Below are 12,836 nucleotides of genomic sequence, written 5' to 3'. Positions count from 1 at the left end.
GATTGAAAGATTTACAATCTTTGAAGCCCAACTGCACTACTTATAGCTACTTGCGCCCTCTATATGGCAAACAATTCCTAATCAGTGACCATTGGTCCCCCAGGCCATGGTCCCCTTTTTCTTATGTTAATTGAGAGCTGATTTGATGAGATTACCACCTGTCAGTGACCATGCTGGGAGGTCTAATCCCTCCTGGCTAAACTAGTGCAGAAAGGCTTTAATGGATAGTTTATTATGATGCCGGGACATATCCATATTTTGTGTGATTTTGACAGACCTTCTTCATCATCTCTGTTCATTTCATTCATGTATTTGACCTTGACCTTGTGGTGACCTGTTCTCCACCGTGACGATACCTGCTGCCACCCATTTCTTGTTTATTTTCATTTTACTTTTGAATTTTTCTATGATTTTTCTATGGAACCCTGAAATTTGTAACCCTCTTTCTGAGAAAAAAAAAGTTAATCAATTACCAAAGTGAATGTCCAATCAGGAATTTCAATTCCCATGCATTTTATGGAAATCAAAAGAAATTTGCTCAGGATATTGTAGGTGCTGACAGTTTGTTTAGCATAAACTCTTTCACCCACACAATGGTCATCTTTTTCTATCAGTTTTTTTCAAATATTAGAACAAAGTCATTCATAAAACCGAGCGAACATGTGGCTGAAGTATCCCCAAGAAGTCTGAAAACTAATAACAAGATTTTATCACTAATACTTATCAATATCTTCACCTTGACCACCTAGATGGACCATCAGGAGACCAAGCCAGTGAGGAGAAGAAGACGTCCGTTGAATTCCGCTGGGAGGAGGGTGGAGAAGAGGTCTTTGTGACCGGTAGCTTCAGTGACTGGAAAGAAAGGGTACAACTTACACAAGTGTGAGTACTCTTCTTCTTTACAATATTTTGGAGAGCAAAATAATTATTCTGTTTTATTTACTAATGTAAAGCGCTTTGAGCATGTTTATGTACAGGTGCTTTATAAATATCAATCTGTATGTATGTATTCCCATGAGGTCAATTCTGCAAATATTATTTAATTAATGAATTGTCTGAAAGGGCATTAACAAGTATCCATCAACACATAGTGTATGCCATAATGGCTCTCAACAAACAAAACTATCATTTAAAACCAATTGCTTTTGTGGTCTGGAATGGCCAATTTAGAAAGGTATTTTTTTTTATCAGGCGGTTTCCTCTTATGTCACCGTTTTATAATGAACAGGGAACTGAAATGCTGGACATAAAATTTGATTAAGACAGTTATGTTTGATGATGTGATTTTGATTTAGTATAATATGATGTGCATGAGTGTATAAAGAGTAGGTATTTTCTCTAAGTCTGTGTGCAAATTTCATCCCACGCCTGCCACTAACTATTAATGTAACTGCAGTCATCCCATTACATATTGGGACCATTACCCCAGGAAAACTAACCCTGAGAAAAAGTACCCCTGGACGTCTCCGCTTTTAGAAAAATGATGTCCCTGGACAAAAAAAACCTGCACATCTACCCTTAAATAACTACCGGTAACTGTAACCTGTTACCTGGAAAGTTTTCCCATTAGGGTACAAAGGGGTAATCATTTTTTTTTTTTTTTTTTTTTGGGGGGGGGGGGGGGGGGTAATTATAGTCAAGGCTCAAGCAACCAGCATGTTTCTACAGTAACCCTGAAATGAACAGAATAGTCTACCCAAAATGAAAATTTAACAGTAACCCTTATTGGAATGTGACGAGTCTGTTTCTACAAACAGCATTTACTGGGTCCATCAGATTTCTGGACAGTGAATGTGGTATAGAATGCAGGTACGATTCTCCATTACTGCTGACGTTATAATATGCTTATGGTGAATTCTACAGAAGCACATACCTGGAGATAATCCATTAGACCCATAAAAGTAGGAAAAAAAATGCTATTTTGAAAGCCTGTAGACACATGCCGAATGAGAGCCTATCCATTTTCATTTTCACCATACACTCATTCACATAGTTAGCATGTACATTGGGAACATACGACTCGCCCCTCCTTTTAAAAAAACATTGAATTTGCATGAATTTGCAAGAATTGGAAATATTTGGTACAGCTTTATTATTAAGGAGTTATTATCATTTCAAATTAATTTGTACAATTCATTAATGCATGCTGCATGTTTCTGTAACTTTCACCCTAAAATAGTGTATCCATGAAATGTTATTGGTGTCTTTGTGTCTCATTTGTTCCCTGTTTTTGCATTTTTGTCTTTCCTCATACCATCTGTAACCTCTTTCCTTCTAATACTTCCCTAATCACACTTAATACTTCTGTATCTCCTTCTTTTGTTCTTCAACAAATATTAATTTTTGATTTTCATATTCACATTGAAAACAAAACTGTTGCCATTCGTATTCGCTATAATTCACCACTTCATTCATTATTTTATTATCATGCTTAAAATTACTGCATTGGATTTCTTTTGGTTGGATTTCTTTTGGTCAACTTGTATGCTTCTATACAAATAAATGCTTTTTTTTTACAAAAAATATTGTTGTCAATGATATAAATGCAATTTGTTCATCCTGCGACTTAAAAAATCTTTGATATGCCTATCATAAAAAATAACAACAACAAACAAACAAAAATGCCTTCCAAATCCAAATGCCTTGGGAAACTACTTTGTTCATCACATAAACTTGCATTCTTTTTGCAATAACATTTCCTTGAAAACAACCCTCTCCCAAAACTGCTCACATTTTGTATTGCTCCCAATCGCCAAAATCCAAATACCCCTACCAATCCTCTTAACATTAATATGACATGCAATTTGAATATGAAAAACAACCCCTTGTCCCTGTTTGCCTCTAATTATAAATATCCCACTCTGTCTCACTACTACTTCGTCTGTTACTACTACTCCTCCTACTACTACTTCATTCCCTACTACTACTACTTCATACCCTCATTCATTGAGGTAGTGAGGAAGGCACGTTTGCACAAACGCTGTCCCTGGCCCCCGGGGAATGGACGTACAAGTTTATCGTAGATGGCGAGTGGAAGGCCAGTATGAACCAGGTAACATCATGCGATCAGTTCTGTGATTTTATGTTTGTTTGATGAAGGGTAGCTTGTGACATCATTTCATGCTCATCTGCATTTATTCAGAATATATTATTCATGGAAGGGTTCTTTATTCCAGAACATTTCTGCCATGTCCCATTGTCAGTGGTGGAGGTGATGGTGGAAGGTAACTTGATGAATAAATGGAAGAAATGAGCATGAGATGATGACAGCAAACTTGGTGATGAGAAGAAGGGGTGATGCTAGCTGCGAGGGGGAGTGGCACTTTTTTTAAATAAATGGCATACATTTATTAAAAAAAGAAGTACCGGTAGCAGCTTTTTGTTTTCTTACAGAAATCTTGAAATAAAACAAACTTTTATCAAGAATTTGCAAGGAATCCTGCTATCTTAAAAATTCTGTCCATTAATTGAATGGACAAATGAGCAAAGTGCCCTCCCTATATGCAGGCAGCATCAGTCGCTTCTCTCATCTCCTCCCTTGGTCTTGCTCCAAGACTCTTTGATGAATACTTTATAACCCCTTCACCCCCATTGATCCCCTAATGTACACAATTACAGTGATGGCTGCTTCAGTGTGAAAATGGACCTCCTTGCAGGAGACTACAGCTACAAGTTTGTAGTCGACGGTGAGGACAAGGTTGACGCCAAGAAGGTGAGAAGTTCGGCAGGTGCCTGCCAGAAGGGGGCGCTGTGCACGTTTGATGTGCTTTTCCATACTTGTTTGCCCGAGCATCTGTTGTTGCTGTGTTGTGTTTATTGCTTATTGTTTGACAAGTCCAAGAAATGTTGTTTAATATGTTAAAGACTACATCAAAGAATTTCATATACCTGATGTAGTTGACAGCTAGAGCTTGTATCAGACCAAATGCAAAGGAAAATACTACTTTGGATGTTGTCCTAATCAGCATTACGTGATCATTCTTCGTAATGTATGGGTCACAAAATAATTAAAGACCTTGGTCTTTCCCTATTAAAGGTCACACAAGAGAAATCATCATTCTTATGAACCATGCAGACCCCAAATAATTTGTAGAATAAATTTCAATATCAAAAGGTTCAAAATGGCAGAATATGTTAATTTGATTGGGCTTTTTCTCAGACTGAAAGGCCTAGGGTATAGCTATTCAGGACCTTTATCCTGAAGAGTGTTGTACATTTTAACATCTTGTGTATCTAATTGTTGTACCTTTTCGCACTTAATTGCAAAGTCTAATTGTTATCTAGTCATGAGGTGTGCTGTGGTGTTTAGTTGTGTTAGATAGTTTTTTTTTCTTAGATACCTATTGTGTACCATATCATGTTAGTATCTTGATTTTAAGTTGGTCTCTTATTCTATTTTTCCTTTTTTAAATGTTCTTCAGCTTTTTCTCTGTACTATTTTACCTCCTACTGGTTGGGTCCATCAGGTCCATGAATATAAAATTGTGAAAGTTCACTAGCTGGGCTCTAAACTGGGCTCTAAACTGGGCTCTAAACCAACAGGGCTCTTATCCCAAAAAGCTTCTAAAATGTAAAATGACCCTCAATATTTAAAGGTAAAGACCAGTATTGGAAACGCCCCAATTTCAAAAAATGAAATGGAAGCTCTCATTACCAATCATGTGAAAGAATATGTTTTGACTAATACATGATGATAAAAAATTTGCCGGGAAACCGCCTACTAATTCATATATTTGGTAAATTTGTTTCTCTCATGGTCTGTGAGAGATATAGGGTAGTCCCATATACATCTTTCTGTCTATAGTGCTTGTAACTTAACGAAGAATGGGCCAAATTTATTATCATTTTGATGATTCCAGAACCTTGCAGATGCTAAATGCTGGATGATCAACCTTTTCTGATCGATTCCACGTTTCTTTCACAATGCAATCGCATGACCATAACTGGTCTTTACCTTTAACAATCATTCCATAATGGGAGACAATATCATGACAGACCCCAGTATATTTGGGTAATTTTTGTTAAATATCTGCCAACGAAAACAGTTTTTGTGGAGGTCCGCCTGTAGAGATAAACCTGTGTGTGATTTGCTTTATGCCTGAAAAAGTTGAAAAGAATGTTCCAGTTGATTCCATTTTAATGGTATATTCTAATGAATACCTATATAATCTACATATTTTTTGTGATGCAGAGTCTGTTTCACTTGTTTAGTTTGTATGTTGTTTTCAGACTTCAGATTATAGGGATGCACACATATTAGTCAAGAGAGTGATTTGATTTATAATTTTCTTGTACCGGTAACTATTTTAATACATTCTACATTCCAGATGTCTCTATCTTGAAATTTGAAGTATTAGGCACTGAAGGAATGATAACTTTTGATTCCAGACCAAACAATATCAGATAATGATGTAGTGTACATCATTGATTTTCTATATATATATATATATATATATAAGTTAAATATACATGTATACTTTGAAACTGATTGATTATATGCAATATGTGAAGCTTTAACGGAGTGGGGAATAGGCTGAAGATTTTGAGTGATTGCATTCTTCTGTGAAACTTAAAACGTTATCATAATTATGTATTCATAATATGTGCATGCCATTGATTTGAATAAGTTTTAGCTAAAATAATGTCTTTATTATCTCATTGAATTATTCACACTTTTTATGTCTCTGTTTCTCTCTTTCATTCTGTTTTCACCTTCTCCCCATAATTTTGTCCTTTTAATTGTGTTATTATAAAATGCTTGTAGCATAAACAAGAATTGCTATCAAAGTGGAACCCCCCCCCCAAAAAAAAAAATGATTTGAAACTTATCAGAAGAGTGTATCCATGACAGTTTGCATTGATTTTTTTTTGAGTTGCATTTGTACACTCCATTTTATAATGAGAAAGAACCCTCTTCTTACCTATCATAACGAAATTTGACTTAACTTATTTTTATATCCCCTTCTCTTTCAGACCACCGTAGAGGGTGAACTTGGTCTGAACAACACCATCAACGTGGCATGAATGCAGCATAGTCAGTCGTAGAGAAAATGTCCGTAAACGCTCTGCCGAAAAGCTACATGTAATCCTGCAGCTTCTTCGTCATGTACTGTAACTTATGCTAGAATTTGTGTTTAAAGATCGTGGGAACCCATTTTCGATTCGAGAGAAGAGAGAAAGAAGAAAAAATAAACAGAAAAAATAATGCCATTTTCAGTCATTCCCTTGTAATTATGGCTGTGAGGTTAAACATTCTTAAAATGATATGTGTTCATTTTTTGAAAATTGATTGGAGGTCAATAGCCTCCCTTAAGCCTATTTTACACATATGGCATGGAAAAAAATAATCATGTATTCTTTATATCTCCTGTTTTTATATATCCATTGTAAATCCAATTAATATTCATTGATTATTTAATTGAATATTTGAAATGATTCCCAAGTGTACAGTTATTTTGCAACAGAATACAATGTACATTTAATATTATGGTTGAGCTAAAGCCTTTTGCTAGTACTTCTAGAAAAATCTTACTTTTGTCCCAATGTGAATAAAAGTGATAGCTTGAAGTCCTTGAAAGCTAAATCCTACATGGCTTGAAGGAATGCGTCCTTTTGAAAAATAAGTTTTGTTAAACAATGTGCTCATGAAGATGAACTGTGTAAGATAATAAATGGAAATGCTATTAAAGTCTAGTATTGCATGTGCATATGAATCTTTGTTTTAATGTCCAGTCGATGTGCCAATTTGATTCTTTGTTCCACCTACATTGGTTTGGCTTTAAGCTTGATCTTATGTAGGACTCTTCGGAGATCACATTGAACGCAATGTGAATTTGTCTTTGAGTTGTAGACTTAGTTGATAAACGGAACAGGTAGGTTAGGTTTATAATTCATTAAATTCTTTACAAAATCTATGATTTTTGACGACTGCCTTAAATTAGAGTAATTCAGTTGAGGTGCAGGGTTATCTTTTCAAATTTACAAGTTGGGGAATATGCTTTTATTGTTTATGTATTAGAAAGAGTTATAGCCAGGATCAAAAGGAACAAAAATGGTGTATTTATGGTTTGAAGGTAGTAGCCCCAGCACATCGGTTCACCTTAATTTGCATATATTATATATACATCAAAGTGTCCTAATATTTATGAATTATCGTAATTGTACTGTTTGGTGTAATCATTTATTCTGTATACATGCATTTTCTATTTAAATGATTATTTTTTGGTAGCCTTTATTGTAGATGTTATTAGATAATTAGATTGTTGATTGTATTGTATAACTTTAGGTTAGATGTAGCTAGCGCATTGGACACAATTTGTAATTCAGTATTTTGATGACATTTGCAAAAAGCACTGCAATTATTTCAAACAGTAAAAACTGCATACATCAAAGTGCCTGTGTAATGTTTTTGTAACAGTTATTGTATGGTATCATGGTAATGGAAATTGACACAGCGTTAAGCATTAATCCTTAATGGATATTGAAGTCTCTACTGGAAAATGCCATTGTATTTTATATTAAATGTTTCTAATGGCAGAATCGGTCAAATTGAGGCTAAATAAACAAGTATCATTTAAACACACTGCATATGAAAATCAAGTGATATTTCTCAAGAAGTTTGGTTGTGCCTCTCAATTTACATACAGGTTCTATGCATTTTCCCAACTCTGTATCTGCACTGGATCTTATCAGGACATCACGGTGTCTTTCTTGAAACAGCCCTATTCATTAGGGATCATTGTAAGAGATTTCACTTCTCTAGCAGCAAGAAATTATTTAAGAACAGTTTTAAGTCGAGACTTGATCTGATATTTTTTTCAAAACCAAAATAGTGTGGAACTTTATGATGGACTGGACAGAAAAAAATGCAGTTATGATTTGATCACCAAACGGTATTAGCAATAAACCTCACCACCCAGGGTCGCCATTTTGTTTTTGTGCCTTGATCTACTGAGCATTCAGAAGCCAAGTATCAATATTAAGAAATGCTGTTTTCTTTTGATTTTTTTTTTGTATAGTCCGTTTTATTTTCACCAACCAAAATCATCACGTGTGCTATGTATAGTGCCTTGCCAAAGCCTAAATGGATGTTCCAATATACATGCAATGAATTTCATCACATTTCATGCAATTCAGAAATCATGATATAGTGCTTTATTCTGTTATGAATGTCAATTTTCTTTTTCAGATTGATAGAATCTTGCCTCTATTATTTTACCTAGCCAAATTTGGACGACTCATGATCAACCTGTGCATTATATAATTATTTATCTTTTGATTTCATGATACTATGTATGTACAATGTACTTTGTATGATGTCAATAAATTTTTCTTTTTTTCTCTGTGAATCCTAGTTATAGTAGATATTATGTATTACTCTGACCTGCTAGTGTATACTGCAAATCGACTACAATATCAAATCAAATAAATTGAATAAATATCACATAAATTCTCGGCCATTAAAGGTAATCTAGTATTTTTGTGGTTCATCATTGGTCTTGTGTCTCGTTGATGTGACTGGGGTAATAGTCTAGGCATCAATATTCATTTTGTTTGTTAACTTAATACATTCATAAAGCAAGGATGAGCATTGGCGAACAAACCACCACCATCATCACTTACAATTCTGGGATTTAGAAAATGGAATTTAAATACATTTTGAATGGTTACCAGTAACCCTGCCAGTCTAGGTACTAATAAAAGCTTATTTGTTAAAGTTTATTGCAAGAAAATTTGTTTCTTTTCAGCGGAATGGAACATTTGCAGGGCAGTGAAATCAATGTTGTTTTTGTTCATGTGCTGTATGATTTATTCTTTATGTATTTTTTATCACCAGATAAATCGAAATAGACCTCATAAATGTCCAAGCAGATAAATTGCACCTGTATTTTTGAAAATGAAAATGCTTGTATAGTTAATTTTTGGAGTGAGCTCTAATTATTGGCATTCAAGCCTCAAAACAAGTCTTTGCTCTATTAGGTAATCTTTTTGTCCATTGCAGCCTTGCTTTTGGTGCATTTTGAAATGGACATTACTTTCTCATATAAGGAAATAACTTTACAACTTTTGGAAATGTTTATATTAGGGACCGATTAAATGAAAATACACATATTGTCAAGAACAATAAATTTAGTATGTTGGAAGGAATGGTGAAAGAAAAGGTAATGTTCGTTTCCAAATGAAACAAGTTTCATGAGGCAAAAAAACAACTACATCAATAACGTTCATATTCCAGTTCCCGAATATTCAATATATAACCCTACATCACAATGAATGAGGTGGGAATGTGCAAGTATCATGTAAGGCATTATATGTATGGAAACTGAAGTTTTTCTTGGTGTTCGTTTCAAAGTGACCAATTAATATATCCCTGCCTACTTGAATCCAAACTGCTCCTTTTTCCTCTTTCAAATTTCTCTGTTTTTCGCTCTCTTTATGTTCTTTTGATTTTCCTATCCACTTTCCATTGCCTTTACTTCTCTTAGGTGGTTCCATTTAGACATGATATATATTATATCTTTATGTATTATTTGTGGGATAACATGAAAGAAAATGTTTTTCTCACGAAGAAAAGTTAGCAGAATTAAGAGTTGTCACATTAAATGCCATCACAAATGATAGTATTACATAGGATGCTTTACAAATGGTTGGTTGCTTTCGACTGTAGCAAGATGTACAGTGCATTTTTGTCTGTAAATTTGCAATAACGCAGCAAAGAAAGTGTACTTCGCTATTAAACATGCCTTTTAGTTGTACTTCATGCTTATGTATTAACCAATAACACGTGCACGTTGGAATGGTAAATAATGACAATTACTGACTTGATTTTGAGCTAATGAGGTACCTTGTATCTATACCCACAATAAAATGTTATTCAATGAGTTCTGGACGTTTCTGCATCATTTTTTCTGTTCATGGTAGCATGATTGTAAAGACTATCAAGAATTCAATTTAAGCAATTTCAATACCCTATTGTAGATCCCATAGAAACCATTTCCTGATTACGGAATGTGTCATCACAATGGTCACACTTATTTCAATATGGGCGATGGTAATTGTTGTTATTTTATTTTTCGAAAGTCTTTGCGATTGTGTTTGTTTTACATATCTGTAGTTTATTTGTTGGTAACTATAGTGACAAAATTAAACAGAATTAGTAACAAACAAAGGTTCATATAATGATGATAATAATAAAGATAACATAACACTGGACATTTTAAAGTGCACATATCCACCATGCAATTAAGGCGCTCCAATATTACCCCGGCTCTTGTTGGCTACCGATTTTGGTGCACACAGCATTCAAGGAATTCCACCTACCGGTACCCTTTTAACACCTGGGCAAATGTAGATGAATGTCTTGCCTGCCCATAAGACATTAGTGCCATAGTGGCGTACGCAGGATTTTTTTGACAGTTTGGTTCGTTGAGGGGGGGGGGGGGTAAGGTCATCTTTTTTAGGTCGGTCATTGGCTTAATTTTTTTTAATTTATTTATTTTTTTATTTAAAAAAAAAGGGGGGGGGGGTTTCGGAAAAAAACTTACACAAAACATACACATAAAAATTAAGGGGGGGTTTAACCCCACCCCCCCCCCCCCCCCTGCGTACGCGCCTGGTGCCACAAATCATGTGATCCACAGTCCTAAGACGTATCCAATAGACCTCTGTTGCGACATAGCTCATACTGGTCTTAAATCAAGGTTTTAACAGAATGTCTTGCCAAGACTACATTTAAAATCTTGTTGATATTTCCCTCTTTTTCTTTTCCCTCTTCTTACTTTACTCTCTCAGTCTTTCTCGATTTTCTTGTTCAGATTGAAAAAGTATTGTCACACCTGGTCAAAGAGAATGTTTGGAGAGAGAGAGAGAGAGAGAGAGAGAGAGAGAGATGTGGGGGGGGGGGGGGGATCTTTTGTCCCAATACAACTTAAAGTGCAAACTTAGGATGAATTCTAAGAAAGTATTTTATAAAGTGGGCCAAGAAATTATGGGTCGTAAACATGTTTAATCTTTTAGTCTTTTAGCGGGACAAAGTAAAACATAAAAATATATACCGGTATATTTCATTTTGAGGAAGTATATCACCCAGTGGCGTACGCAGGATTTTTTCAAGGGGGGGGGGGGTTGCTGAATAAGCGGGGGGGGGGGTAAGAGGACGACATTTTGTTCCGTTGGAGGGGGGGTGGGTTCACCTTTTTTAGGTCAGCCATTTGCCTAATTTTTTTTTTTTTTTTTAACTTAAAAAAAAAAAAAAATCGAAAGGGGGGTTTAACCCCCCTCCCCCTGCGTACGCGCCTGATATCACCTTTAAAAACATATTATCAAACTTTAAAGACATGATTTTGTACATGAAATGTGCGGGTCCTTTTTTTTCTTCCCCTCTTTGAAAAAAAACAAGAATTGTATTTTTTCCTTTCCATTGCAAAAGCAGTTTCTTATTACTAATATTAGTATGAAATACTGACTAAAATCGCATAAGAACATAGTCACTTTCGTTTTTAAAGATCAAAACTAGTATGCATGCATTCTAAATTGCAAATAATTGTACTTTTTCCAAAGTGACGTACAGTATGACGAAAGAAAATTATGTTTCATCGCCGGGTAAGTGAACTATCTGCAGATGGATTAATTTGCCTTGAAGATGACGATTCTGAAAAACTTTCTTTCTAGACCCTTCCATATGAATTGTTAACTTCAGAATCAAAATGGCAAAGCAAAACAATGATTTCAAAAAGGCATTTTTATTCCACGATAAAATCAGCTCTTAAAAAAATATCGTAAAATGAACAGTATTTCAAATATATCCAGGATTTTTAAATTTTGTATTATTTATTTATTGTGTATATTTGTATATATGTTGTGTATTGATCTTGCAATGGACCCCGGGATCTTATGCTACTACTAGTAAATAATGATCCAATGATCGAAAATGTGTCGCCGCCAGTGGACCAAGTATAGCAATGCGTGCTCGCCCACATGAAGATAAATATCGTATAAAACAAAATTACTTTCGGTTGAACAAAATTATTTGCGACGAATAATGAAATAAAATCCCTTATCTTCTACTCTCATGATTTGCGATCCAACTACATTATAGATACTACTCAAAACAGGTTCTGCAATTCAAGTTTTGAGCGCTGATATCTCTCTTGTTAATAATAATATAATCATGTTGGATGTGTATCATTAGAAAACACACTTGAATATGAGGCCAAGTCTCAATTGAAATGTTTTAAAAGGCATGCTTATTCCTTCAAAGCACAACCCATCCTCCAACCAATTGAAGAATTCCCTATTGACAATAACGATGCAATTTGCAACGTTTCATTTTCACTTTGCCCCGTATTCAGATGTACGTACTGCACATTCCATTAAATCATTAAAAATGGGGCAACATTGCAAAGGGGAATAAACAGCCTTTCAAATTATGCCATTAACAAGTTTGATAATACAGTTACAAGAGAGATACGAACGCTTAAAGTTGAACCTTTTTCTGAGGAGTTTGTATCAATTTGAACGAAGATTCTGGATCACTTTTTCGTCGAGGGACGCGTGAAAGCACGAGCTCGAGCGTACATTGTGTAGTAAACTGGGGGTGCGTACGTGGGCGTGGCATGTAGAACTGAAATGTACATAGCTCGCGTCTGTTTTACTGCGCATTATTTTTTGGATCTTTACATTTTTACCTCGTCTTGATTCACAGTTTTTATATAGTAGACAAAAACAGATGTTTACTCATGCGTAATGTATTCATGCTTTTTTAATGATAGGCCACTTTCGTAATGTAACCAAATTTATACTTAAGCGCCTCGATATGAATCATTTCATTCACCTGT

The 12,836-nt window shown here is 34.9% G+C and overlaps 1 protein-coding gene across 5 annotated transcripts in view; it reads left to right on the top strand.

Moving 5' to 3' along the window:
- LOC764925 (cell surface glycoprotein 1) overlaps positions 1 to 9,882 on the top strand; it is a 53,332-nt gene extending 43,450 nt beyond the window's left edge. For 4 of the 5 annotated variants that reach the window (XM_030998524.1, XM_030998526.1, XM_030998528.1 and 1 more), the window contains 3 exons: positions 750 to 882; positions 2,956 to 3,052; positions 5,974 to 9,882. In XM_030998524.1, coding sequence (XP_030854384.1) covers positions 750 to 882; positions 2,956 to 3,052; positions 5,974 to 6,024 — 281 coding nt within the window. In that variant the 3' untranslated portion in view covers positions 6,025 to 9,882. Of the gene's footprint in view, positions 1 to 749; positions 883 to 2,955; positions 3,053 to 3,618; positions 3,713 to 5,973 lie in introns of all 5 variants that reach the window. The other variant, XM_030998525.1, reaches the window with a different exon arrangement.
- Positions 9,883 to 12,836: the final 2,954 nt, after the last annotated feature.

The sequence above is a fragment of the Strongylocentrotus purpuratus genome, unplaced genomic scaffold, assembly GCF_000002235.5.
Source record: "Strongylocentrotus purpuratus isolate Spur 01 unplaced genomic scaffold, Spur_5.0 spur5_scaffold_5, whole genome shotgun sequence".
NCBI lineage: Eukaryota > Metazoa > Echinodermata > Echinoidea > Camarodonta > Strongylocentrotidae > Strongylocentrotus > Strongylocentrotus purpuratus.
Note: the sequence above shows the minus strand (reverse complement) of the source record. Positions and strands in the feature narration are given on the sequence as shown.